This window comes from Perognathus longimembris, chromosome 9 (genome assembly GCF_023159225.1).
Source record: "Perognathus longimembris pacificus isolate PPM17 chromosome 9, ASM2315922v1, whole genome shotgun sequence".
Taxonomy (NCBI): Eukaryota; Metazoa; Chordata; class Mammalia; order Rodentia; family Heteromyidae; genus Perognathus; species Perognathus longimembris.
This window is the reverse complement of record NC_063169.1, coordinates 47,641,067-47,665,367: the sequence shown is the minus strand read 5'-3', so window position 1 is coordinate 47,665,367 and position 24,301 is coordinate 47,641,067. Positions and strand designations below refer to the sequence as shown.

At 35.5% G+C, this 24,301-nt stretch overlaps 1 protein-coding gene across 7 annotated transcripts in view; it reads left to right on the top strand.

Moving 5' to 3' along the window:
- Positions 1-24,301, top strand: part of Ptprk (protein tyrosine phosphatase receptor type K) — a 481,811-nt gene that overhangs the window by 168,134 nt on the left and 289,376 nt on the right. For all 7 annotated transcript variants that reach the window (XM_048354055.1, XM_048354054.1, XM_048354057.1 and 4 more), the window contains exon 3: positions 1,844-2,115. In XM_048354055.1, coding sequence (XP_048210012.1) covers positions 1,844-2,115 — 272 coding nt within the window. The remainder of the gene's footprint in view (positions 1-1,843; positions 2,116-24,301) is intronic.

Below are 24,301 nucleotides of genomic sequence, written 5' to 3'. Positions count from 1 at the left end.
CACATCAGTCTTCTGACTTCAGACTTGTGCTTTTATTGGCTTCTACACCATCTTTCTTCCTGATTTGTAAGCTCTGATCTAGATTGGAATGTACAAAATTGGCTCCTCTACTTTTCATATCTTTGGGTCCAGATTTTGGCTGTCTTGGGCTGAATGTCTAGCCTCTATAATTGTATATCCATATATCTAGCTGTCTGTCTGTCTATTTATCTGTCTGTCTATCTACCTGATGCTTGCCTGCCCACCTACCTACCTATATCTATTTATCTCTTACAGCATATATAGATTTAAAGAAACAGTAATATAGATGAGATGGAATTGATATACGTCATAAATGTAATTCAACCTTTTATCCAACCAATTTATGCTAATACAAATTGAATTTAAAATGTTATGTTCAGCTATTGCTTCTACAATGTGAATATTACCAAGAATAGAAACATCTGCTTCTGTAAATTAGATTAGGAAACAGGATATCCTGTTACAAAAAGAAACAGCCTTTACAAAAATATACACAGACAATTTATTTTATTAATGTGTCATACTTGGGAATCGAGAAGAAAAATAAGAAGAATTCAATCTGTCAGAAAAAATGAGATGGAAACTTGAAATGAACAATATCGTCCATTGCTTTTGAAGTACATGTATATAATAAAGAGGTAGAAAAAACTTTTTGCAAAAGCTCTAGACCCATAGTTCACCACTCCATGGTCAGATTTAAAATTTGCTGAATAGTTGACTTTCTCCTCACTTCCATAACTCAAACCTATTGCTCGAGATTTGTGTAATCAAGTAAGAAGAATAGTTACTGCTTGTTTGATGTGCTTTAGGTGTGTGTTACGGTTTTCTTGAGAGAATACGGAGGTTGGTTTAGTACACACCAGATATGCAATTGAGTTTTATAATGGCAATACCTTTTGGTTAAAAGGGGCAAAATGTTTATAACAGAACTGTTTGTCTACTTTAATTGTGACACACTGTTGTATTTATGTTTTCTGTGCTATGTAATCTCTGTTAATTCAACTGTGGGATGAAAACAACTGTTTTTCCTGGATAGGCTCTTACATTCATTTAGCAACCCAGTTTTGAAGTCCTGGTTATGTAGCGAGGCACTATGTAACTTTGCCTGCAGAGAAGGGACTTTGACTGCAAAAATGGGACTTCACTTCCCTGTTCTTTGTGACTTCAGGATGCATGTCCCACCAATATTCAAGCATAGACTGTGGAATAGGTTAGTCTTACTCCCTCAGATTTTGTTTCCTTAGGAGGCCATAGGGCATTGCAGAATTGGAGCCAATAGAAATGGTAATGGGCTGACTACTTAGTGAGCAAGAATATATTCATTGTATTAGATACCTAAGTGTTAGTTCTAGAAAACTTTAACATTAGCCTATAACCTAACTCTACAAAGTATTATTAGTCCTTGAACAGAGGGTCAGCTGGTTAATAAATGGAAATTGTCCAAATAATAATCTTGGCATTTGACATCTACAATAATTCTATTGCCTGTTGTCTTCCATTTCTGTGCCTTAATATTCTGATTAGGGTAAAAAGAAAGGCTTGTCTTCTATATTCATCAGTTTTAGGAGGACTAGAGGATTACTCATGAGATCAGAATTTGAACTAGGCTTTACGTGTTGACTCAGAAGTATTTTTAAAAATTTTTTGGTGCTGACATTGGGGCTTGAACTCAATGATGTCCCTGTAGCTTTTTCATCAAGGCTGTAATTGACCATTTTAGCCACAGCTCTACCTCATGAGTAATATCTTTTAATTGTCATATATTTCAATTTGGCTTACCTATTCATGTATTTTTTTTAAATTATTTGTGATGTCATTTCAGGTTCCTATATGATAGTGGATTCTTCAAATCATGACCCTGGAGAAAAAGCCAGACTTCAGCTACCCACAATGAAGGAGAATGACACTCACTGCATTGATTTCAGTTACCTGTTATATAGCCCCAAAGGGTTGAATCCTGGCACTTTGAACATACTAGTGAGGGTGAATAAAGGACCTCTTGCTAATCCAATTTGGAATGTGACCGGATTCACAGGAAGAGGCTGGCTTCGGGCTGAGCTAGCAGTGAGCACCTTTTGGCCTAATGAGTATCAGGTAATTATCTATGATTTTCTTACTCTATGTGTAATTGGTAGACCTAAACATTGGCTCTACAATAAAGAGTTTGTCCCTTTGCTCCTACCCTTATTCTTGAGGAAGATTTTGAATATGTTGATGTAAAACCTTAATGGAGAAAATATTTCTACACATAATAGGGGGAAAAGTAGGTTGAGGTCCAAAATTTGTTTTTCATTTGGCAAAAGCAAAGTATTTCTATGGTTTTGTTCAGAAAGAAACAAGATTTTTAAAAATTTGACTGTAATATTCAGACTAAATTGGTATACTGATTTCTTAAAAATAACTTTTGGAAAATAAACATGAAACAGTGTTTCATGAAATGTTATGTTGGGGGGGGCATTTTGATTAATTATTTATCTTTTTTCAACTAAATGGAGTACAAAAGTAAGCAAACTAAAAGAACAAGTTGTCTACAACATCTTTGAATTTTTCCCTCAGAAATGCTTCATCTGGTTATGCTTAAATCAGACTACAAATAGCAGGAATAAATGCTTAGGTTTATTTGACTGATTTTTATTTGGTTTAACAAAACAAACAAACAACAACAAAAAGCCATAAAAGAACCCATTTAACCATTCTGAAGACTTGCTCAATAACTTTGTCCATGAGGTTCAGCACCTGGAAATAGTTTCTTTTGTAAAGCTCTCTGTGTGTGTGTGTGTGTGTGTGTGTGTGTGTGTGTGTATTTGACCACGAGATTGAAGCTGTTAATAGAATTGCTTATGTTCAGCTTACCATAGAACCTAATGACCCTGTATTTGTTCAACATTTTACTTGATGGTTGTCAGTTCTTAGTATATAAGATAGTAACAGTTTTATTTGTGCTTTTAAAGAAAATTTTCTGTTTCTTCCAGTCAGGCTTGTTTTCTTCCTGAAGGCAACACAATCAATGCTTTGCCTTCCTTGCATTTTCTTGAGATTATTATTAATTTTTTAAAAATATGTATCCAATGCCTAACGTATGAAACTGTAACCTCTATGTACATCAGTTTTATAATAAAAACTTAAAAAAATAACAATATTTCTCACATCACGCATGGCAAATGACCCCACAGGTAAAGTTCTCATTTTGAGGATATGTGTCTTGAGATGTCTGTGGATTTTCATTCAATTAACTGTATCGTTCCTGAAAAGAAGAATGTTTCTCTTCAGTGTGGGAGAGTTCCCTGCATTTTCAGGGGTCTCAGTTTGGGGAGGGCTGTGAATATGGGATAAAGGATGTGTGTGTATGTGTGTGTGTGTACATAGCTTCTGCCTAGGTATAACTTATATTAAAGCAATGGATGTAAGATTGAAAGACTAGTATCTGACTTTAGTAGCTTGATAACCGTCATCACTGGATCACCTCAGTATGTATTATCAGCATACTGAATACATGAGAGTCTCTCTTTGAAGCTTAATGTAACACTGTGGAAGAAGCTATTATTTAGCAGAATAAGACTGTCAACACATTCAGCTTCCATAAAACAAATCCCCACCCCCCCCAAGAAATAATTAAATCTAACAACATCATTACAGATGTTAGGTTTGGAATCTGATTGCCTGTACTCAAACCTGTTTGCTTTTTGCTACCTGTATAGATAGCTTTGATGTTTGAGGAATCAAACTATTATGTATTTATCTGTTCAAAACCAATCAACATAGAAAAAGGTTTTGATACATCCATTTGTGTTATCTATTTTCCACCCTTTATAACTAAGAAAGGACATTATTATAACTTCCTATTCTCTTTTAAAACAAGTCTCTGAGTCATTGATATTAATTAAACTGCTATGATACAGATGAAATATTAGTCTTCATATTGAGAAATAGTGCCCCAAACTGGGCCAGTGGTTCTTTGTTTAGTCTCATTTTCGATCAGGGAGCTTTCTGTGGACCTATGAAGCAAACTGTGTCTTTATTTTTATCATTCATGTTTTCTTTTTACTGGTCACCCCCCCCCCCCGCCGTATCTAGCATTCTATTAATTGAGCCATACCCACAGCCATTTTTGCTTCAGTTATTTTTTAATAATAGGGTCTTGCATTTTTTTCCTGTGCTGGCTTGCACTGTTTTCCCCTTCTATGCCTCTTGCATAACTGAACAAATGTGCACCATTGTTCCTACTTTTATTTGTTTTGATGGGGTCTTGCTAATGTCAGCTAGCTAGCATCAATACAATCAGCCCCAAATTCTACCTTCTAAGTAAAGGGAATTTAAAGAGATTTGTCACTGTGACTGGTCCCTCCAGAAACATATTGTATACACAGATTTAAGAATTATTTTCTAAAAAGATGAGTTTAGAAAGAAAATAGCCTCTCCTTGGAGATAAAAACCACCACATGCCTGTTTTGAACAAAGAAAACTTTAGACCTTCAACTAGATTCATATATTGTTCTTTAAAAAAAATAGAACATGTGATTAGACTTGCCAGGATGAATTATCCTTATGTTTGGACAAACTTATTCAAAGAAAAGATCCATTGGATTCACACATTAATTTTGTTGCTACCATATAGTTTTCACAAGTTCATTTGGTGCTCTTCATGGCTGGTCCAACTCATACAAAAGTACTGGCTTTATCATATAGCAGATTAATTTTTCCCTATCCACTCTGAAGCAGAAGAGAACCATTGATTATATACTTTTCATTGCATTTTTCATTACAGTAATATACCAATATATAAAGGACTGTTTCTTGCCTTTGCATTCAGAATAACAAATATCTTTTCAGCTCAGCATTCTAATAATGGAAATTAGATTTTTCTGTCATTGTTGCAAGATACAATTGTGTGCCTTTTTATAGGATGAAAGCTGATGTGTAGATTTTAAATTGATGAATAGGAGATGAAATCTAAGTGAAATGAAGTATTATATAAGTTAATATGTATGTATTATACATATATAGGACACATTATACATACATTCATGTGTTATTGTATATATTATACATATGTATACATTTTAATACATAATGTACCACTGTGCCTTAATACATGTATAGTAATTATATTGCATCGATTGCATTAACATAATCAATTTTATTAACATATTTGATTATATTACTATAATTGATAATGTATTAATCATACAATATATACCTTAATGTGTTGTAATGTAACATGTCTCAACATTACATTGTAATTGGAAATCCAATTGTAATTGGAAATTTTAAAAGAGTAATTTTCTCCACTCTAGAAAACTGACCTGTCTTGTATGCATAAAACCAAGTTCTGCTTTGGGATTAAATCTATGATGTTCTTACTGAACAGTGAGTTTGTGACTAAATGAGGCAGACAGAAAACGTACATAACTTTCAAAACTATTAGTGGAAACCTAATCTGCTGTTTTCCATTAACTGGGTGCACATCATTAATCACAAAAATGATGCGTGATGAAAACTCCAGGGGTCTGGCCAGAAATTCGAAAAGTGACAGTTTAGCAGAAAAGCCCTCACCCTTGCCTCTAATTCATTGAGAAACAAGCACTGCACTTTTTTCAATCTATTCTCTTTCTAGCATGTTCTTTCTCTTGTTTGAAGAAATATAAAAACAGGAGAAAGAACTTTTTACTTTCATTTCTTTTTAAAAGGGATTTATTACCATGTATTACACCAATTTTGTCAGTAGCAACCTTGCTACATTCCAGGAGTCTTGCTGGCTTTGGATCTAGAAAAGTTGGGAGGGGGGAGGGAGGCTTTAAAAGATGGATCTAGAGGCGTGGGGATCGGAAGCTGAGTCCTCTTATATTTCCAGCGATCTCTCCAAGTATTGTTAGTCCTCTTTCATCTATATTCAGTCACATTTTGAAAAGATAGGGGAAAGTATTCTCTCCTAGACATAGCCTACAGATGTGATTTCTGAATTTTTAAGCAATGCAAGTGCTTCTGGCTCATTGTTTTAATATTGGGCAGTATTTTAGATATTGTTGTTATCAAATCAATAGTCATTCTCCTCAGCATCTTCTATATTGACAAGACTTCATTTGCCTTGCTTTTCTTCCACATGCCTTTCTGGGATAGAAGTGGTTTTATAATATGCCTCTAGTTAATGAGTTAGAAGGAAATAATGCCAGGAGACATCATGCCAAGGAGAGGTGTGTTGCTGATGAGCCCGTGCCTTGTACTAGTGAAGACATCTTGTCATAATGAAGAAATAAATCACCCCTTAAGCAGCATTTACATGAATAATCTGCTGGGCAACCAAAAGCTTTCAAGTACATCATGTTATATTTTTCTTGAGCCCTTATGTGGCATGAAAGAACTATCAAGGATTCTATGAATGAAGGAATTCATATTTCTGGTTGAATTGGGAATAAAACACAAGTGTACATTAATTGGAAAGTCAGTAGGCTATATAACAATGGATCAAGGATTTAAAAGGGAAGAAAAAGAAAGCAAAGATGATATATTGAGTGTTTATCATGTGTATGTAGACTCTGGGCTGTCTACTTTAATGTGTGTTATCTCATTCATTTTTAGTCTTGTGAAAAATGTTAAGTAAGGTTTTAAAAATTCTCCTTGGGTATGCATAATTTCTGATGATCTGTTGGTGACAGAATTATTCTCCATTTTCCACTGTAGTAATTTCAACTGGTTTTTTAAAATTTGGGAATTTTGTTGTGCTAGTGACTCCTGAATTTATCCATTTGTTTTGTTTATGGCAACAGGAATTGCCTGCCATGTTCATTGTGGTTCATTTTTCCATTGTTGAAAAATTTACCTCTGATATTACAGATGATTAGCAAAGTAGCCCTCTGCCTTATAATCTTCAAAATTCTCTTTGTTGCAATATAATATACTCAACATAGCTTTGGAAAGACTTCCCTCTTAACATAGTCATTCTTTTTCTGAAACTTGTAACTCTGTGTGACTTCTCCCTGCATTCACAGAAGGTTTGCTGTTGCTTTAATTACAAAACTTCAACGCTAATGTTAATTTCTGTATTGGTTCATCAGTGAATGTTTGTCTTATAAGTAAATAAAAATAAATGGACACTACTTAACATCATTTTCATGTGAGACAAACATCGTTGTTCACTCATTCACACCTGTTTTAATAGAGGGCAGCGGGAACTGCCACAGAGCTCCCTGTAATTTGCTTTGGGGGAATATTTTTATTAAATAATTTAACTCCCTTTTACTAACTGATTGAAAAATTAATGAGCATTAAGGGAAGATAGGCATTATGTGTTGAATAGGTGACATTTCTTTCCTTAGGAGTGTGTCTTATCTGAAGGGAAGAGGGAGATTGATGTTCCATAGGGTAGTTGAAGAATTGCAGGTTCTTTACCTTCATTTTCAATTTTCATTCAGTTCAGGTGACTGATTCTGAATCAGCATGCTTCTTATTTCTCATTTTGCCTATGTCTTTATAAATTATGTAGCTCATATTTGTTGAGTCAGTCCTCATGAACCATTATAAAAATCATGGAGCCAGATGCATTATTTATCATAAAATTGTGACACCCATTTCCTTGTGATCAATTTAATGATGTTTCTGATACTGTGCAATTCTATGTTATAGAGAAAATATAGGCTGCAACTCTTAAGTTAGTTCCTTCTGCTTTTATTTCTCTGCTGATTTTGATAGTTTATTAGAACTAGTTTTGAGGGGCTTTCTAATCTTGCCCACCTTGAAATTTTGTGTGACTTCCTTGCCCACTTTCATTTTCAAAGACTGCTTCATCTTCAGTATAATCTACATGTAATATGGTCACAAAATGCTGGCTCTTTTAAAAGAAAGAGAAAGGTAAATAACATGTTTTTGTGTAGAATTGACTTTTTTGCTATGATTCATTTCTTATAAGATTATAGTAGAAAAGTAAGAGAATGAAATTATTTTAGCAAAAACATCAGTTGAGAGTGCAGTAGGAAGGAAACAGAACAAAGGTATGTGTATTATATATAGTCTATATGTATTTTATCATTCTTCAGGTAAAGTAAAATATAATTGTTGTGTTGTTAGCAACACAGATTAGAATACAAACAAAAACAAACTGAATATTGGAAATGTAACTAGCTACTTATGTCATATAGTAGGAATTTTATAGTTAATTTTATCTTTCTTCCTTTTAAAAAGATATTATTAATACTCACCAAAAGCTGGGTCTGGTGGTGCATAAGTTTAATCACAGGACTGTGGAGCCTAAGTCAGGAGGATAATGAATTTGAGACCAAGCTGGGATATTCAGGGACACTCTACCCCCTGCCCCCCCCCAAAAAAAAATCCTACAAAAAACCCCCAGAAAGCAAAGCAACTTGTCATTATAAAGCTAACTGCTATATCTCATTTCTGTATTTCGTTGTAAATTACCCTTGTATTCAGCACTGTTGTTCTCTGATGAGCATAGGATAATAATATTCTTTGAATGATATTTTAATAGTCATTTTTCTAAGCTTCCTATATGCAGTAATTCAGTTTTCATTTTATGTTTAAAAATAAGGTTTGTGATAAAATCTACAGTTTCCCTCATTGGTAATAATTGGTACATGTCTAGCATAGTCCTAGAAAAAGATAGCAATGGCTCAATAGCTATGTACATATGAACACATAAGGTGACGCTAAGCGAAATGAACTTCAAGTTATGGAAATAAGTCATTTATCATTGTTATTTTCCATGTACCATGTGAAATTATGCCTTTTTCTTTTGACTCTCTTCCCCATAGTTTTACCCCTGATGTTAATGCAACTGATTTTGTTACCCTGGATATTGTATACACATTTATCAGAAGTAGGGAAGGGGAGGGGAACAAAAAAATGGAGACTCAAAGGGTAAAAGTTGAACCAATGCAACAGCAATACTTACAAGACAATATGCTGTAAACCAACTGTACAACTCGGGGAGGGGAGAAGGTGAGAGAAAAATGAGGAGGTAACAAGTTTGATAAGAAATGTACTCACTGCCTTACATTTGAAACTGTAACCCTTCTGTAAATCACTTTGACAATAAAGAAATTAATTAATTAAAAAATAAGGTTTGTGGTTCTACGTTTGTGCCATGTAATACTTCAGTAAAGTAATAATGAAGGAATAATTTCTGGCACTTACATAACAAATATCTTTATATCCTAGTGTTTTGCAACCACTGCACAAATACAGAGATTGAAAACTGACACAGTGCTTCTCTGAGTTAATAAGTCTTAAGAGACAATTAAGGTTTCATTGTGAATGTCAGTGATGCAGAGCTTACAAGCCTATGAAATCAGCTCAGCTGCATAAACACTAGGATAGATGCCTCTGCTTACATTTAGGTATAGATCTGTTTCCTTTTTTTCTTTCTTAACATATATGTATATATAAATGTATGTGTATATAATATACATATATGTTATATTTATATAACATACATATCTAATATATATGATATATAATTTATATATTATGTTTAATACAATAAACATACATTTAGATGGTAGGAAAGATGTTATAATAAGCAGAAAAATAGACACATAACTCGATGTATATTTTTTGAGGCTGCATTCTACAGAATTAGAAGTTGCTGGTGTCAATATTATATCGTGGTAGGTAACAGAGACTGTTTTGTCAGTTAGGTAAATGCTTGAACTGGATATTATTTGACCCTGTTAAATAGAATGTTCTTCTGGTCAAGGTTTTTATGGTCAAGGTTTTTATGGGTAGAGAAAGAATGTTGTGGTACTTTTGAGTTGTATACCCCACACAGTGGGATGTCTGCTAGTGTAATTCATAGTAGGTATGTTTTATAAGGCTTAAGGTATAGTAGCAAATAAGGTACAGAATTGAAATATTTAGGAATTCTCACATTTGAGGGAAGTTGAATACCCAGGGTGAACCCCTGAAACCCAGACTAGCCCATGGAAAACCTCCTGGGGCTCACTCTCAGAAAGAATGTTGTGTGGTTCGTTTGTTTTTATGTGTGTTAATTACTTCTATTTACTTAATTTTCATACTTATTCACATGTTTTATTTTGTTGATTGACTAAGTCTAATCCATAGTAGGTGCTTTCTGGGTACTGAATACGTTTCCAGGTTGTATTTTAGTGTTGAAAGGACAAAAAGAAACAGACGTGGAGAGGCATAGATAAGAACCAGATTTGAATGCAGTATGTGCTGAACAGATAAAAGTGTAGAAATAAGAGTAGAGTTTTTGAAACAGAGTTAGACCAGTTTTGTTAGGAATGAGTATTTGGAGTGATCTTTAGCTGGCATCTGATAATGAAGAGCTAGCTATTTGAGGCCTTAGCTGAAGACCCCCCACCCCCCACCCCAGTGAATCCAGGTCCCTAAATCCAGAAGGACGTTGGCATGGAGTAGGGACAGAAGTATCAATAGCGTCAAGCATTACCTTTCACGACGGGATGCATATATTGTAATGAAGTGGATTTCCTTACCATCTCAGGAAAGAGTGACTATGTTTAGAATTTTTGTAATGCATTTTTTATTGTTATTGTAAAGGTGATGCACAGTGGGGTTCTTTTTTTTAAAACAATGTCACCCCTTCCCTTGCTCTTTCCCACTCATCCCCACCCATAAGTTGTATAGTTGATTTTCAACCTAACATCTATTGAGTATGACAGCTGAGTGTTTCACCCTTTGTATCACCATTTCTGTGTCTCCCCACTGCCCTCCCAAAGACAGAAAAATGATATCAAGGGATCCTGTGTACTCATTTATGTTCTCATCTGGGTGCATACTCTGTGTTTGCATCATCTTGAATCTTTTTCTGCCTACTCTATTCACAGCTTTAATTGTCCCATTCAATAACAGTAACAGAACCCTAATTGTATTCCCTTGTCGTGAGTTGTCTTATAAAACACTTGCTCTTCTTGGAATGTTAATTTGTTGGTGTTGAGTTCCTCAGATATCGTCAATGTTTCCTTTAAAGTATTGCCAAAGTTGTATTTTTTTTCCTTTTCCTTAAAGCTAAAGCTCAGTCTTTAATCTGAGCTCCTCATAATTTAGTGTTCATCAACTGTTTCACTCTGTTACTGTTACTTTTTTATTTTAGAATAGGATTTAAACATGGAGCCTCTCACTTGCTCAGCTTTTAGAATTGACTGGCACTTGAGCCATACCTTCATCCCAGCTTTATGCTCATTATTCTCTGCTGGCGCTGGCTTTGGATTGTTATTCTCTGTATCTCAGTATTCATAGTAGCTACACTGATGGGGTGAGCCACAAGTCCCCTCTGTCCAATAACTTATTTTTGTATTTGATTGTTATAGGCATTTCTTGCTTTGACCAAACCGTTTTTTTTTTTTTTTTTTTTGCTTTTTTTTTTTTTTTTGGCCAGTCCTGGGCCTTGGACTCAGGGCCTGAGCACTGTCCCTGGCTTCTTCCCGTTCAAGGCTAGCACTCTGCCACTTGAGCCACAGCGCCGCTTCTGGCCGTTTTCTGTATATGTGGTGCTGGGGAATCGAACCTAGGGCCTCGTGTATCTGAGGCAGGCACTCTTGCCACTAGGCTATATCCCCAGCCCAGATGATCAAACCGTTTTAATCTTTAGAAAATTAAGGAGCTTTTTTCTTTTTATTAATTTATACATGTTTCATAAATATCCAAAATACCTTTTGTTTCTCATTTTCCTTCTTTTCTTCCTTTTTGAAGAAGATCTGAATGTGTGATACAGGCAATGTAATGATATGGTATTTTGTATTTTGTAATGTAATTAATACATTAGAAAGAATTCATCTTCACAATAGTTTTGTGAGCTCACCAAGAAAGAGGAATCTAGGACTTTTTAAACGTAGATAAAGATTGATGTAGGCCATATTGCTAGCTAGAAGTCAGCTAGGTCTCCTTGCTAGTATATTATGAAGTTCCAGTCTGCTGTATGAAATGTTCATTGATCATCATTTTGCAATCTTGGTGCCAGAAGAAAATCTGGATTGCTGGTTAGATTTTCCATGATGGTATAAGAGAAAGATTATAATTTCATGCTTACAGCATTTCTCAGAAAAAATAATTCTTTAAAAGTCTTGGTTAGCCACTTGCCAGTGGCTCACACCAATAACTCTTAACTACTCAGAGGCTGAGCTCTGAGGATCACAGTTGTAAAACAGACTTGGCAAGAAAGTCTGTAGGTCTCTTATATCCAGTAAACTACAGGAAAAGAAAAAAAGCCAGAAGTGAAGCTGTGGCTTAGGTATAGAGTATATAGAGATAGATAGATAGATAGATAGATAGATAGATAGATAGATAGATAGATAGACAGACAGACAGACTGACAGAGTGACAGACATAGAGATGTATATCTCAAGGTTATATTACACATATATGTATATATGTGTGTGCATGTATGTGTATATCTACTATGCTAATATTTATTTTGAAATGCTAAGTGGTTATATAGATTTTCCATCCAAGAATTGAATGCATGAAGTAAGCTGAATCCTTGACGGACAACTCAAAACTGTTTTGAAATGAATTTAAGTCCATTGTATTGTGTGTCACTACAACTTTACTTGAGCATTAACCTGGGGTCTGAGATAAGGTAAACAATAAGGCATCAAATCATTTTTAAAAAATTTTTCTTGAGGGAACATAAAGTCCTCTAAAGCAGTTTCTCATCTGTTGGTAATTTTTGTTGGTAGGTGAAGGTTAAAGGGAGTTTTCCTATATGATTATCTCATTCTATCTATGGTTGAAAATGCTACAATAGAACAAAAAGCAAGAATGTCTTGGATGGAAACACAACATCCATGTTTGCATATTGTCTTGTGACAAAACAAAAGATGCAGAGCAATGAGTAAAACAATACTACTAAAGGAGTTCCAAGAAGAGAGAAGTGCTTAGGCTTTGTGGCCAAAACACTGGGTGCATGTATTTAAAGCCTGGCAGGGAAGTGTTTGGGGATGTCATCTGGGCTTCCCAGAAGCCGGCACAGCTACCAGTCTCAGGTGAGCCTAGGTGAGAATGATCACAGTGGGTACTGCAGCCACCACATTGGCCTGGCTGAAATGGAGAGTAGTGGTAGCTTACTCTAAGTAAATTGAGCCCTATTGTGGAGAGGTTCCCAAGGCCAAGCCAGTAGACTTACCTGCTCATTTTGATTCCAAATGCTTGTAAAGTCTTCTGAGGAGGCTAGTCATCACTGCCTTGTAATGACAGGGGTGGTTTTCAAAGTCATTTTAAGGATGCAGCTCAGCAGATCAAAGGTGAACTTGCCCTCGGTCAGCATTTGCCAGTCATGCATAGACCACTGTCCCTGAGTCATACTCAAACTACACTCTTCAAGTGGCGATGTTTCACATTTTTAGTTGCTCACCTGTGAGCTTCCAGGCATTTATTTCTTACCTTCTTGCAGGTATAGATTGATTTGAAAAGTAATCTGATTTTGGCAGACACATTCACATTTAGAAAAATAGAGGGGGCCTCTTGAAGAATTCTTCCTTTGTCAACTGAATTGCCATCTTTTTGTTCCTTTTTGCTTGTTTCTATGGGGATCACTGGGGAACTTGCCCTTATTATAAAAGATGACGGATGCCCAGATGATGCTCTTCTCCTCCATCTGCCTGCTAAGTCCTTAATCTCCTACACCTGGGTGGCTTCTAATCTTTTATTTGGTTTATGTGTCAGTGGTTCCAAGGGGGGTGTCGCATATGCCAAGCAACTTTCCCTGTACTGTGAAAGGGCATGCTGCTCCCCAAGATTACCTAGAAAATAGAGTGGGCCGCTGTTCGCAAATGGACCTGTAGATTTAATGCAACTTGGTTCAGAAGTGGCAGTCACTCACTCCATAACCAGGAGTGCCTCATTGATTGGCAGCAGGAAGCTCCTTGTTCATCTTGAGAGTTCCTTTTTGCTGGGCTGCTGGCCTATAAGAATTATGAGTGCACTGCCTTCATGATGCAGTTAAAGGTCCTATCTCCTCTTCTCTTTGTCTTTTGCCTCTGGGTTTTGAGCCATTTGAGTTATTTAGTCATACCCCTGAGCTAGAAGGCAGGATAGTTTTATGTGAGTTTGTTTTTGGATTTGCTTTTGTCTTTTATTTCTAAGAACATCTAGCAGAGAATACAGGAGGCAAAGTTAGCCATGGCTTCTTATTTATCTTTGTTCCAATTTTAATTCCTTGGATATCCTTATCAAGAGGTTATGCCCTGAATTGAATTTCAGTCTCGCATCCCACTCAAGTTTGAGGAGAGCTCATGTTGCAGACATAATCCTCTTACATTCAGCCACATAAACCCTTCCCACAAATCATCTCTACATCCAGAGAAACCACACATATCCATCAGTTAGCTTACAGGGGAAGCTGGGAATTCAACAGCAGATGCAATCTATATCTTGTTCTCCAGGTAAATGCCTCATCATCTGCACACCAAGTGAAACATGAGCATTGTTGGGTCAAGACAGTTGCTCACTCACACAATGGAGAGAGAAGAAGGAAGGAGAGGAGAAGAGGAGGAAAAGAACAAGGGAGAAGAAGCGTGAAGGAAAAGCACAAACATTTTTCATTGTGTCATATTTTTGTATCTCTGATTAGTCCTGATATAAATGACTGGCTTAGTTTGTAGGAACATGGACTGAAAAAACGTATTTGTTTTACTTTCAGTGTTGCTGCCACTATTGAACAATAAACAGCTTTGTATGTGTGTGGTATTAGACTTTGAACTTAAGGGCCCTAGTATTTGCTGGACAGGTGCTCTAATGTTTGAATCATACCCTGTACCCATCTTTGCCCTAGTTACTTAAGTTTTTTGTGTTTTTTTTTTTAATAGAGTTTCACATTTTTGCCTATGACTGGCCTAGGACCACACTCCTACTTATCCCTTTCAAGTACATAGAACCAAAGGTGCTCAACCCCCTACCCAGCTATTTGTTGAGATGGGGAGCTAATTAGCTTTTCCCCAGGCTGACTTTGAACTGCAGTCCTCCTGAACTTCAATTTCTGAATAGCTGACATTACAATCTTGAATCACCACACAAGGCCAGAAGGAAATTCTTAAATGATTATTTTGGATAATAATGCTCAGAGTAAACAAACTAGTATCAGGATACAAAAAGGGAATTTTTCTGTCCTAATGTTGATTACTCATTAATCTGGAAGAGAGACAAAAAATAGGAATAACCTAAGTTTGAATATTATTGTGTGGAAAATATCACTCCATTTCTGAGTGTTATTGAAAGTTTTGACCCAGGCTGATCACAAGTTGCTTAGCTTGGGAGCGAGTGACTGTGTTGAGAAGTTGGCCTCCTTGTGATTATGTAGCATTTCCTACCACCTTCCAGGATGTCCATTGGAGACCAACACTGCTACCTCAGCTCTGTGATACTGCTGTACTGATTCCATGGTCCTCAGAGACTTGTAAGTCTTCCTGGACCTTAGATTCACCCACTGCTGTCTGCCTTCAGCTTTGGTCCATGAGGCCCTGTTTCTAATCTTTATCCTCTCCCTGATTCTGAAGAACCATGCAACTATTAAGAAAGAGTCTTGTTCTGGATCAAGAGTTAAGAAAATAGGGGAGTGAGAGAGGTGATGCTTCTAACATTCTTTAATAACACTCATTATTAAAAACTAATCCTAGTGAGTACTTAATTGATTTAGTGTCTGTGTTCAGTTACAAGGGAATGCACTGAGCAAGTGTTTTATAGCAGTGCTGTAATTTGTAACCTACTGACCTTTTTTTTTGATTGTTTACTGGTCAGACATTTTACAAGGTAATATAAGCCCCATAGTTTTTTGATGACCAAAGTTAGAATATTATTTATTAAGAAGTGATGTATATCCTCAACTTTTGTCTGTGGCCATCCTTGATGATTTCATCCTTGATAGATGAATTGTATAATATTTGTATAATATGTATTGTATAATAGTGCCCCAGATATCCTCTTTCTCTATCTGTGCATTTCTATGTTTACAAATGTCCTAATGATTCTCCTTGCTTTGTACAACTAATATATGCTAATAAATGTTTTTAATGAAATGAACATAGCCCTTGTGTACAATGAAACTTTACATGAAAACTTCTTCACTTGGAAGCTCTGTCTCTAATTATTTTTTTGCTTGTCATTTCTTTCATGAATCTGAAAATATCAGGCTGAAGGTAACCAGACATCTCCAAGCTTTTCCTGTTTCTCACTTCCCATAACTTCTATTTGATATTGGATTTAAAGGGAACCACTTATCCTTCTTCCCAGCTAACAGTCCACACTAATTTTTTTTTTAAACTGTCTCTTGCTGGTCTTCCTTTTTTTCCTGGTTTTCTTGATGTAAGCATTTCTAAGTATGGGGCCAGTTTTATTTTTATAGAAATTTATTCTCAGTGAAATATTTTGTGAATACCTAACTATGTATGGGATATGAAAAATGGGAAAGCAAATGTCTATGTATCCATAAATCTGCTCAGTTAGTTAGTGATGTAGCTCAGTGTTAGAGTGCTTCTTGCTTTATATAGCACAAGACCTAGGGGTCCACCCTCCTCACCCACACCCCTGGTTTGTGTATGTTTATCATTTAATTATAATTACTTGTTGTATACTTTAAAAAGAGTCATTAGGTAATTACATAAGTTAAAATATATTTGGTAAAATTTTGCTTCCCTTATTTGAAATGGTGCCACTGTCAGTAGCAATAGTAACTGAAAAGTTGTGTTTCTCCTTAATATTTTTTTAAAAATTATCATTAAGTAGTTGTACAAAGGAAATGCTGTTTAACAAAACAGTTATGAGTACAGTGCATCTTGAACAGTGTCACCTCTTCAACATTCTCATCCCCCTTTGGCCCACCCCTGCCTTCACAGATTATGCAGAAAGAGCTCTTCTGTCACCCTGTGTTTACCAGTGAATAGCAGAAAGCACCATTGGTGCTTTCATAGTGTGTTTAAGTAAACCACAGGCAAAATATCTACACACTCCAGAGTGGTTTTAATGCTTCAGAATTGCGGAAGTCATGGGTCGTGATAGGATTTTCCCTGGCTGTGTTTCATTCTGACTACAAGTCAGCCTTTGTCTTCTGAAGGTCAACTTCTCTGTTGTTTCAACACATATCTATACTTCAAATAATTCCTAAAATGAGTGCTAGACTGGAGATAATCAGCTTTTACAAATTCCATCATTGTGAAAATCTATGTCCTTTAAATTCTAAGTAAAAACATTCCAAGTGTTTTAAAGAAAATCTGATGTGAGAAAGCAAACATGGCTTGCACAATTTTATTTTGAAGCACTAAAATTACGTAATGCATCTTCATGCCACAGCTTTACCTTTAGTCTTATAGGTTGACATTAATCAATATAGCTGATGTTATTTTAACATCTAAGGTAATAAAATATATAAGTTATGATGGAGTATTGTATGGCAACACAGAATGTTCTCAATACATATTAAATAATGTCACTATAAAGTAACTTAGATGGTGACATTGGAAGAAGTGATGAGAGATGCAGTATCACCAGTACACTATCAGGTGTGCTTTCCAAGTATATATTCTCTGTCCTACAGATATTCATCACCAGGGATGCCTTTATATCCTACACACCTCTATTCACCAAGGGCATCTCCTCATAGACTGATCACATCTCTTTAAACCAGTACCCATTACTAGGAATGGTTCCATTATAAAAAAAAGTAGAGTTCAGTAGACAAAGAGGCTAACTTTGACCAAAATGGAGGATAACCTTGACAAAAAGAGAGGATATACTCGAGAAATGGGGACCCAAAGGGTAATACTGGATTAATCTGACTTAGGAGATACCTGTTCTGGTTTAGGTAAGAGATGGGGATAGATGGATTGTATAATATTTGTATAATATGTATTGTATAATAGATGAAGTGTATAATATTTTTCTGAGTTTAGTGTATTTTAAAGTAAGTAGCAATTAATTGAAAAGTTTACCTATAAACTGATAGGACAGTGTTATCTATTGTCCTGCATATATCAAGACAAATGAAAATGACTCTATTGGTATTAAAACTGAACTTGGGGAAGGTGAGTATACTGAAAAGAGGAGTTTTGATTTTAAGATCCAAAATAGATAATGTGAGAATAAAATGAATAAGAACATTATTATCTTGGGAAAAATTGAATTGTACTACAAGTGCTGCTAAAAGTTAGTTTACAGTTGAGTAATTGTATATTTGCATGGATTTATTTAAAATAAGTTACATTTATCTTTCATTAAAGCAAACTTTCATTTATTTATTCAACAAATATTTCCCAAGAGTCTTTTTTCATGCCAGGCACTAGTTGGTGTACTTACAATGTACCAACGAATAACAGAAACAAATAACTCTCTGTCTAAAGAAGCTTTTTTGTGATGGGGGGGCCCACGGGAAATAATAAAAAGCTAGCACTAACATTATAAGTAGGACTGCATGGGAATAATAACAGCTATCAAAAAGAAAACAGAGCATTGTGGGTTTGGAGGTGTTTTTGTTGCTGTTGTTTTTGCTTAACAGTTGAGAGAAGAAAGACAGGTTAGGATTTCAAATTGAACTGAAACTACCAAGATGGTTCTTGAGCAGAAAGATGAAGGTTTAAAGTGTATGTCTACCAATCTTCTAGTGGTGGGCAACATGCTTGTCTAGCAAGAAGCCACTGCTGAAGAGCAGTGAGCTTGAGCAAATGAGGGAGGATACTTGCAGTGCTTGGGAGGATCTGGCTTACTAGGAACGTATGGAGACTCGATGCAAGTCTCAAGGAGAGGGGGACTCGATTTCCATGTTAATAATTACACTAATACATATATATCCTGCATTGAAGAATGCAACTGACCTTTTGTCTTAATGTTTACAACCATGAATTATAGTTACTATAGTGTAGCCTACTGGCCATATGTGGAATTGCTATTTGACTTTTTATTATTATTATTTTTTCTTATTTATTGTCAAAGTGATGTACAGAGAGGTTACAGTTTCATATGTTGGGCCTTGGCTACGTTTCTTGTACTGTTTGTTACCTCCTCCATCATTCCTCCCTACCCCCAAGACAAAAAACGACTCCAAAAGCAATACTTGCAAAACCATTTGGTGTAAATCAACAGTCCTTAAAAATTTTTTTTTTAAGGATTCTGTTCAGTGTATAGGTTCTCAGTATGCCTTGTTACAGATTTTAAAAGCTAAATTTTGGTTTAGATTCATTTAAAATAATCCTTGTACTTTGTAGATGTAGAGAGCGACTTGCCCAAGACCACCCAGATTCCAGATGGATTTTCTAGGGCTAGAATTACACTTTAACTTTCCTCACTCTTTGTGATACTGAGATAAGAAACAAAAGGTAGTAACTCTGATATTTAAACTCAGGGCCTTATTTTGTTCCAGTTGAAACCCAGGTTTCTTTACTTAAATTATAATACTGCATCTTCTATATAAGTGTTCTGGTGTCACTGTTTCATTTCCTTTAGTATAATTCTCTACATGAAAAAAAAATCCTGTTTTTTTCCTACTGAGAATTAAATCGTTTAAAAATTCTTGCTTTACACTTAAATTGAGAGCTACTTAAGGCAGAAAAGAAATGCCCTAAAGTTTCTCATATCCTAGCACTCTAGGATATGGAATTTGGCAAATTACTACTAGCTGGCCAAATTTGGCCTGTGGTCTGGCTTTGTACATACTATGTACAATCTAATAATGTTTCCTTACATTTTTGAATTAATAAAATTTTCCTGACACAATGGCTGTGCTCATTTTTACCCACTTGTGCTAAGGTGCAGAAGAGCTTTTGAGTAGTTGTAAATGAGAGTTGCCTGAAAAGGACAAAATATTTTTAGCAGATCTTTTCGAAAAATGTTTGCTGTATACTCTGACCTAAAGTAATGCTTCTTTGTAGTGTGTAGAATTGCCAGGAAGTCCTTTCCAGAGATTAGGGAGAAGTCTAAGGGTGCATTCCAATGGTCTCCAGGATGATTCTTACCTTGAGGTGCACCTACTTGAATTGCTTCCTCTCCCCCTAGCTTACTCAAATAATTTTGGAGAAAGGAAGTAAAAGGTTTGTTTAGGTATGGGTGTAGAATGGATCTAAATTAGCCTAGGCCAAGCAACAAATACAGTTCCAAGATACAGAACCACATTATTTAATTTGGATTATGTATTCTACTTTCCACAAATACCTTAGCATACTAAAGAAACCCATTGCCATTTTCTTTTTTTATTAATTAATATTTGTCTGTGTAATTGTTTATATTTTCTAGTTGTTCTGTACAAATAATAATGATTGGTCATATTAGTGGTACTTTACTTATCTTTCTTTACTAAACTTTTTCTTCTGTTTTTATTTTTTTTTTTCATTTTAGATAGTAAATACAACCCAGCACTGCAAAATTCTCTTAAAATTATATAACACTTGAAAAAAAGTAGTTTAAAATGTTCACAGCGATGCACAGTTTATTATTTTACAGTTTGTTTTCCACATCCAAACCAATCAGATAGTTAACTTGTGAGAAAAATCTGAGGTTATTAATGTAAGGATTTTTTTTTTTTACAATATAATGAAGTCACATACTTGATGTAGGATCTTATGTTTTTTGTATCTTCGTACACAAATAGGTTTTTAAAGTCATAAGAATTTTTAAAATTTAATTTTATTGTCAAAGTGATGTACAGAGGGTTTATAAGTTACATATATAAAGTAGTGAGAAGATTTTTTGTCAAGCATGGTTATCCCTACCTCATGTCCTCTGACTTTTCCTCCTTACCAAGTCATAAAGTTCATTTCCAATACGGTGTCTTGTGGGCATCACTGTTGCATTGGTTCACACTCTGTTCACTTTCTCACCATTTTGTTGTTGAATGTAAGTTCCTTCACATGTTAGACAAGTACTTCCCTTTGCCCCACAAATGTTTTTTGGTTGTGTGTATGTGTGTTTGTGCACGTGCGTGTGCACAAGCGTGTGCACACACACACATGGCACATGCTCCCATAGCATGAATTCTGGTCCTAGGAACTTTTTGTTTCCTCCCTCAAGGCTAGTGCTCTACCACCAAAGCCAGAAACTCCATTTTTGGCTTTTTTGATAGCTAACTGGCGATAAAAGTCTCATGGGCTTTCTTTCCCAGGTTGGTCTGGCATCGTAATCCTCAGATCTCAGCCTCATGAGAGGCTAGGATTACAACTTTGAGCCACTAGCACCTAGCCCAGGAATGTATTGTAATGGTTAAGACTTATTTTGTTCTTTGAGTAGGTTAGTCACCTTATCCTTTATATGTAAAAAAATGTAATTATTTTTCCATGCAATTTAATAAAACAATTGAATTTAGGATAAACAATATAATATTCACACTGTAAAAACTTTGCAATTAGCACATCTTTTTTTAAATATATATATGTTTTATTATCAAACTGAATTTCAGAGAGGTTACAGTTTCATACATTAGGTATTGGATACATTTCTTGTACTGTTTGTTGCCTCATCCCTCATTTCCCCCCTCCCCCTCACCCTCCCTCTCCCCCCCATGACTTGTTCAGTTCATTTACACCAAACAGTTTTGCAAGTATTGCTTTTGTAGTTGTTTGTCTTTTTTTACCCTGTGTCTCTCGATTTTGGTATTCCCTTCCAATTTCCTAGTTCTAATACCAGTATACCCGGTTTCCAATATACTCAGATAAGATACAGAGAAGATAGCTTACTCCCTTAGATTTGGCTCCTAGACAATGTGACATAGAAGTAATTCTTAAAAATTTCTTGTTACAGCAGGTACATTTCAGATTAGTTTAAAATATACTCAGTCTAGCTGTCTTTTGGCCCCAACATTTAATTTGATAAATTAATTTACTAAAATTAAATAAGGAAAATGCCCACAGACATGGTAAATTCCCTGGTTTTAGATAGAACAAAGCTAGATTCTAAAATATAGGAGCAGCCCAGAAACAAACAAGCAAAAAGTTGGTTATTTCACGTTCTAGACAAGAAAACATTATTGCAACATTTCAAATTTATGGTACAGTCCAAAAAACCAAAGTGGGAAGGATTTTACATACCATACCTAGGTAAATGTGGGAGAATACAGTTGTGTCATGAGCAAAGGCTGTCATTCAATCAGCAGTAGAAACTTTAGAAAGAAAGATTGATCTTTAGCTCTAAGGTTACAAATAACACAATGAGTCTGCTCTTATCAGTCATAGCAAAACCAACATTGCCTGATTTCTCATTTTTAAAGAAATTTTGCTTATACGATTGAACTTAGCAAATAAAACGGAAATTACTGAAGATATTTAAGGAATGTACCTAGTATATCAATATATCAAGTAGAAAAAGAATTGTCCTCATTGGAAAATAAGATAATATGGTGGAGACTGGGAAACATTAAAAAATCAAACAGCACAAAGATTTAGAAAGAAAAGATTCTTGGCTATAAGCGCAAAGTCTGCATCTCACTGGGATAGAAAGCAAGCTTGCCTCCTGATGCCAGTTAGGTTATCATCTATGTGAGTTCTGCTGGCCAATGGGCAGGCAGGGAACAGAGCCTGTTCTGTGTTCTGTATCTGCCTTGTGTATTTGCATATGATATAGAGCCTGTTCTGTGTTCTGTATCTGCCTTGTGTATTTGCGTATGACATATCTGTGCTAGGCAATTCCAAAAAGATTATTGAAATCAATTCTGCTTTAGTCTCCTTGCTCTTTTAAGCTAAATGAAATGATCATTATTTAATTATAGTGAACACAATAGCCTGTAAATCAGATAATTCCTGGAAAGGAATTTGAGGTGGTATATGGCTTTAGAAGAAGCTTTTTCTAAAATTTTGTTTGCTGCTTTACTTTGGTTTTAAGATTAAGCTGGTAAAGGATAGTTGACATTTCTGGCCAGGGTATGGAAGCTCGTGGTCAAATAAAATCATAGTTAATAAAACATTAAAGTCTAGTGTTCAGACTCTAAACAATGATTATATCATCTGGCTCCCTTTTCCAAATGGGAAAAGGACATTCATAAAAAAGCCTAGCTTTCCCTCTCCATCTTGTGCCAAGAAGAAGATATTGCTCCTCCTTATTGAGAAAGAAAGCACTAGGTACCACCTCAGAAGCAGAGAGGAACCTTGAACACAAATCTCAAACTGTGAGAGCCTTAGGACTTGGCTGTTTTCCAAAATTGAGAGGAATGAACTTCTGTTCCTTTATGCAACAACACCCAGACTCAGTTATTTTGTTATAATAACACAGAAGAGCATAGACAGAGTAAGTTTTCTCTGTTATGAGGTATTTTTCTTGCAGTGTGTGCTTTGATGTTTTAATAGTCGTGTGAAGGGAAATATTAATGAAATATAAATGCACCTAAGGACCTTTGAAATTTTCTTAACCAAGGTTAGACAGCCAGTAAACATTAGCTGTACATTGAGCCCAGACCTGTCTGGCTTACTTAATTCTTTACCAAGGGTATTAGAGTTTCTTGTTTGGGATAGGAGTTCTTGGAGTATGGGGTTGCAAATTAAATTCATCATAGCTGTTTTGAGATTCTAAGTGCAGGGTTGGTATCTGTCAGTGTTCTAGATAACATGTGAGAGGACTAGCTGCTGCTTAAGACTGACAAAGGAAGACTATAGAACACACACACTTTTTTTTCATGTTGTACTTGAAAGACAGGAAAAAGTTCAGGACAGATAGAGAAATACTGCATAATCCACAGCTGGAAGAGATTATTTTAGATGTTATGTTTCTTTGATATGGACCACAGGGAAAAGAAATACACAATAATGTATGAAGTAAGTCAGTATTTTCAAAGGAAGTGTTGTTAACTTCTATACCCTTTCTTTTAAATTTTTGTTTTCTAGGGACAAAATAATCTTGTATGTTTTCAACTGCTTTCTATAATCCTATAGAGTAATCTTATTAAAGGACACCTGACTACATTCACTTCATTCAAATACTTTTGAGCCTGGGGCTCATGCCTATAATCCTAGCTACTCCAGAGGCTGAGATCTAAGGACTGTGATTCAAAGCTATCCCAGGAAGGAAAGTCTGTGAGACTCTTACCTTCAATTAACCACCAGAAAACCAGCAGTGGAGCTGTGGTTTGAAGTGGTAGCATGCTAACCTTCAGGAGAAATATTCAGGGACAGTGCTCAGGCCCTGAGTATAAGCCCATGACCTCCAGAAAAACAATGTTGTGGGGGTTTTTTTGTTTTTTTAATATTCTATTGGTAACCATCATCTTCACAGAACGCCCTATTTATCTTTTCCTTTCTATCAATGTTATAACAGTATGCCAACCAAATAACACATCTACAAATGTGAATTGGATAAAGGGTTGCTATATTTGTAAGTGATGCCAATTCAG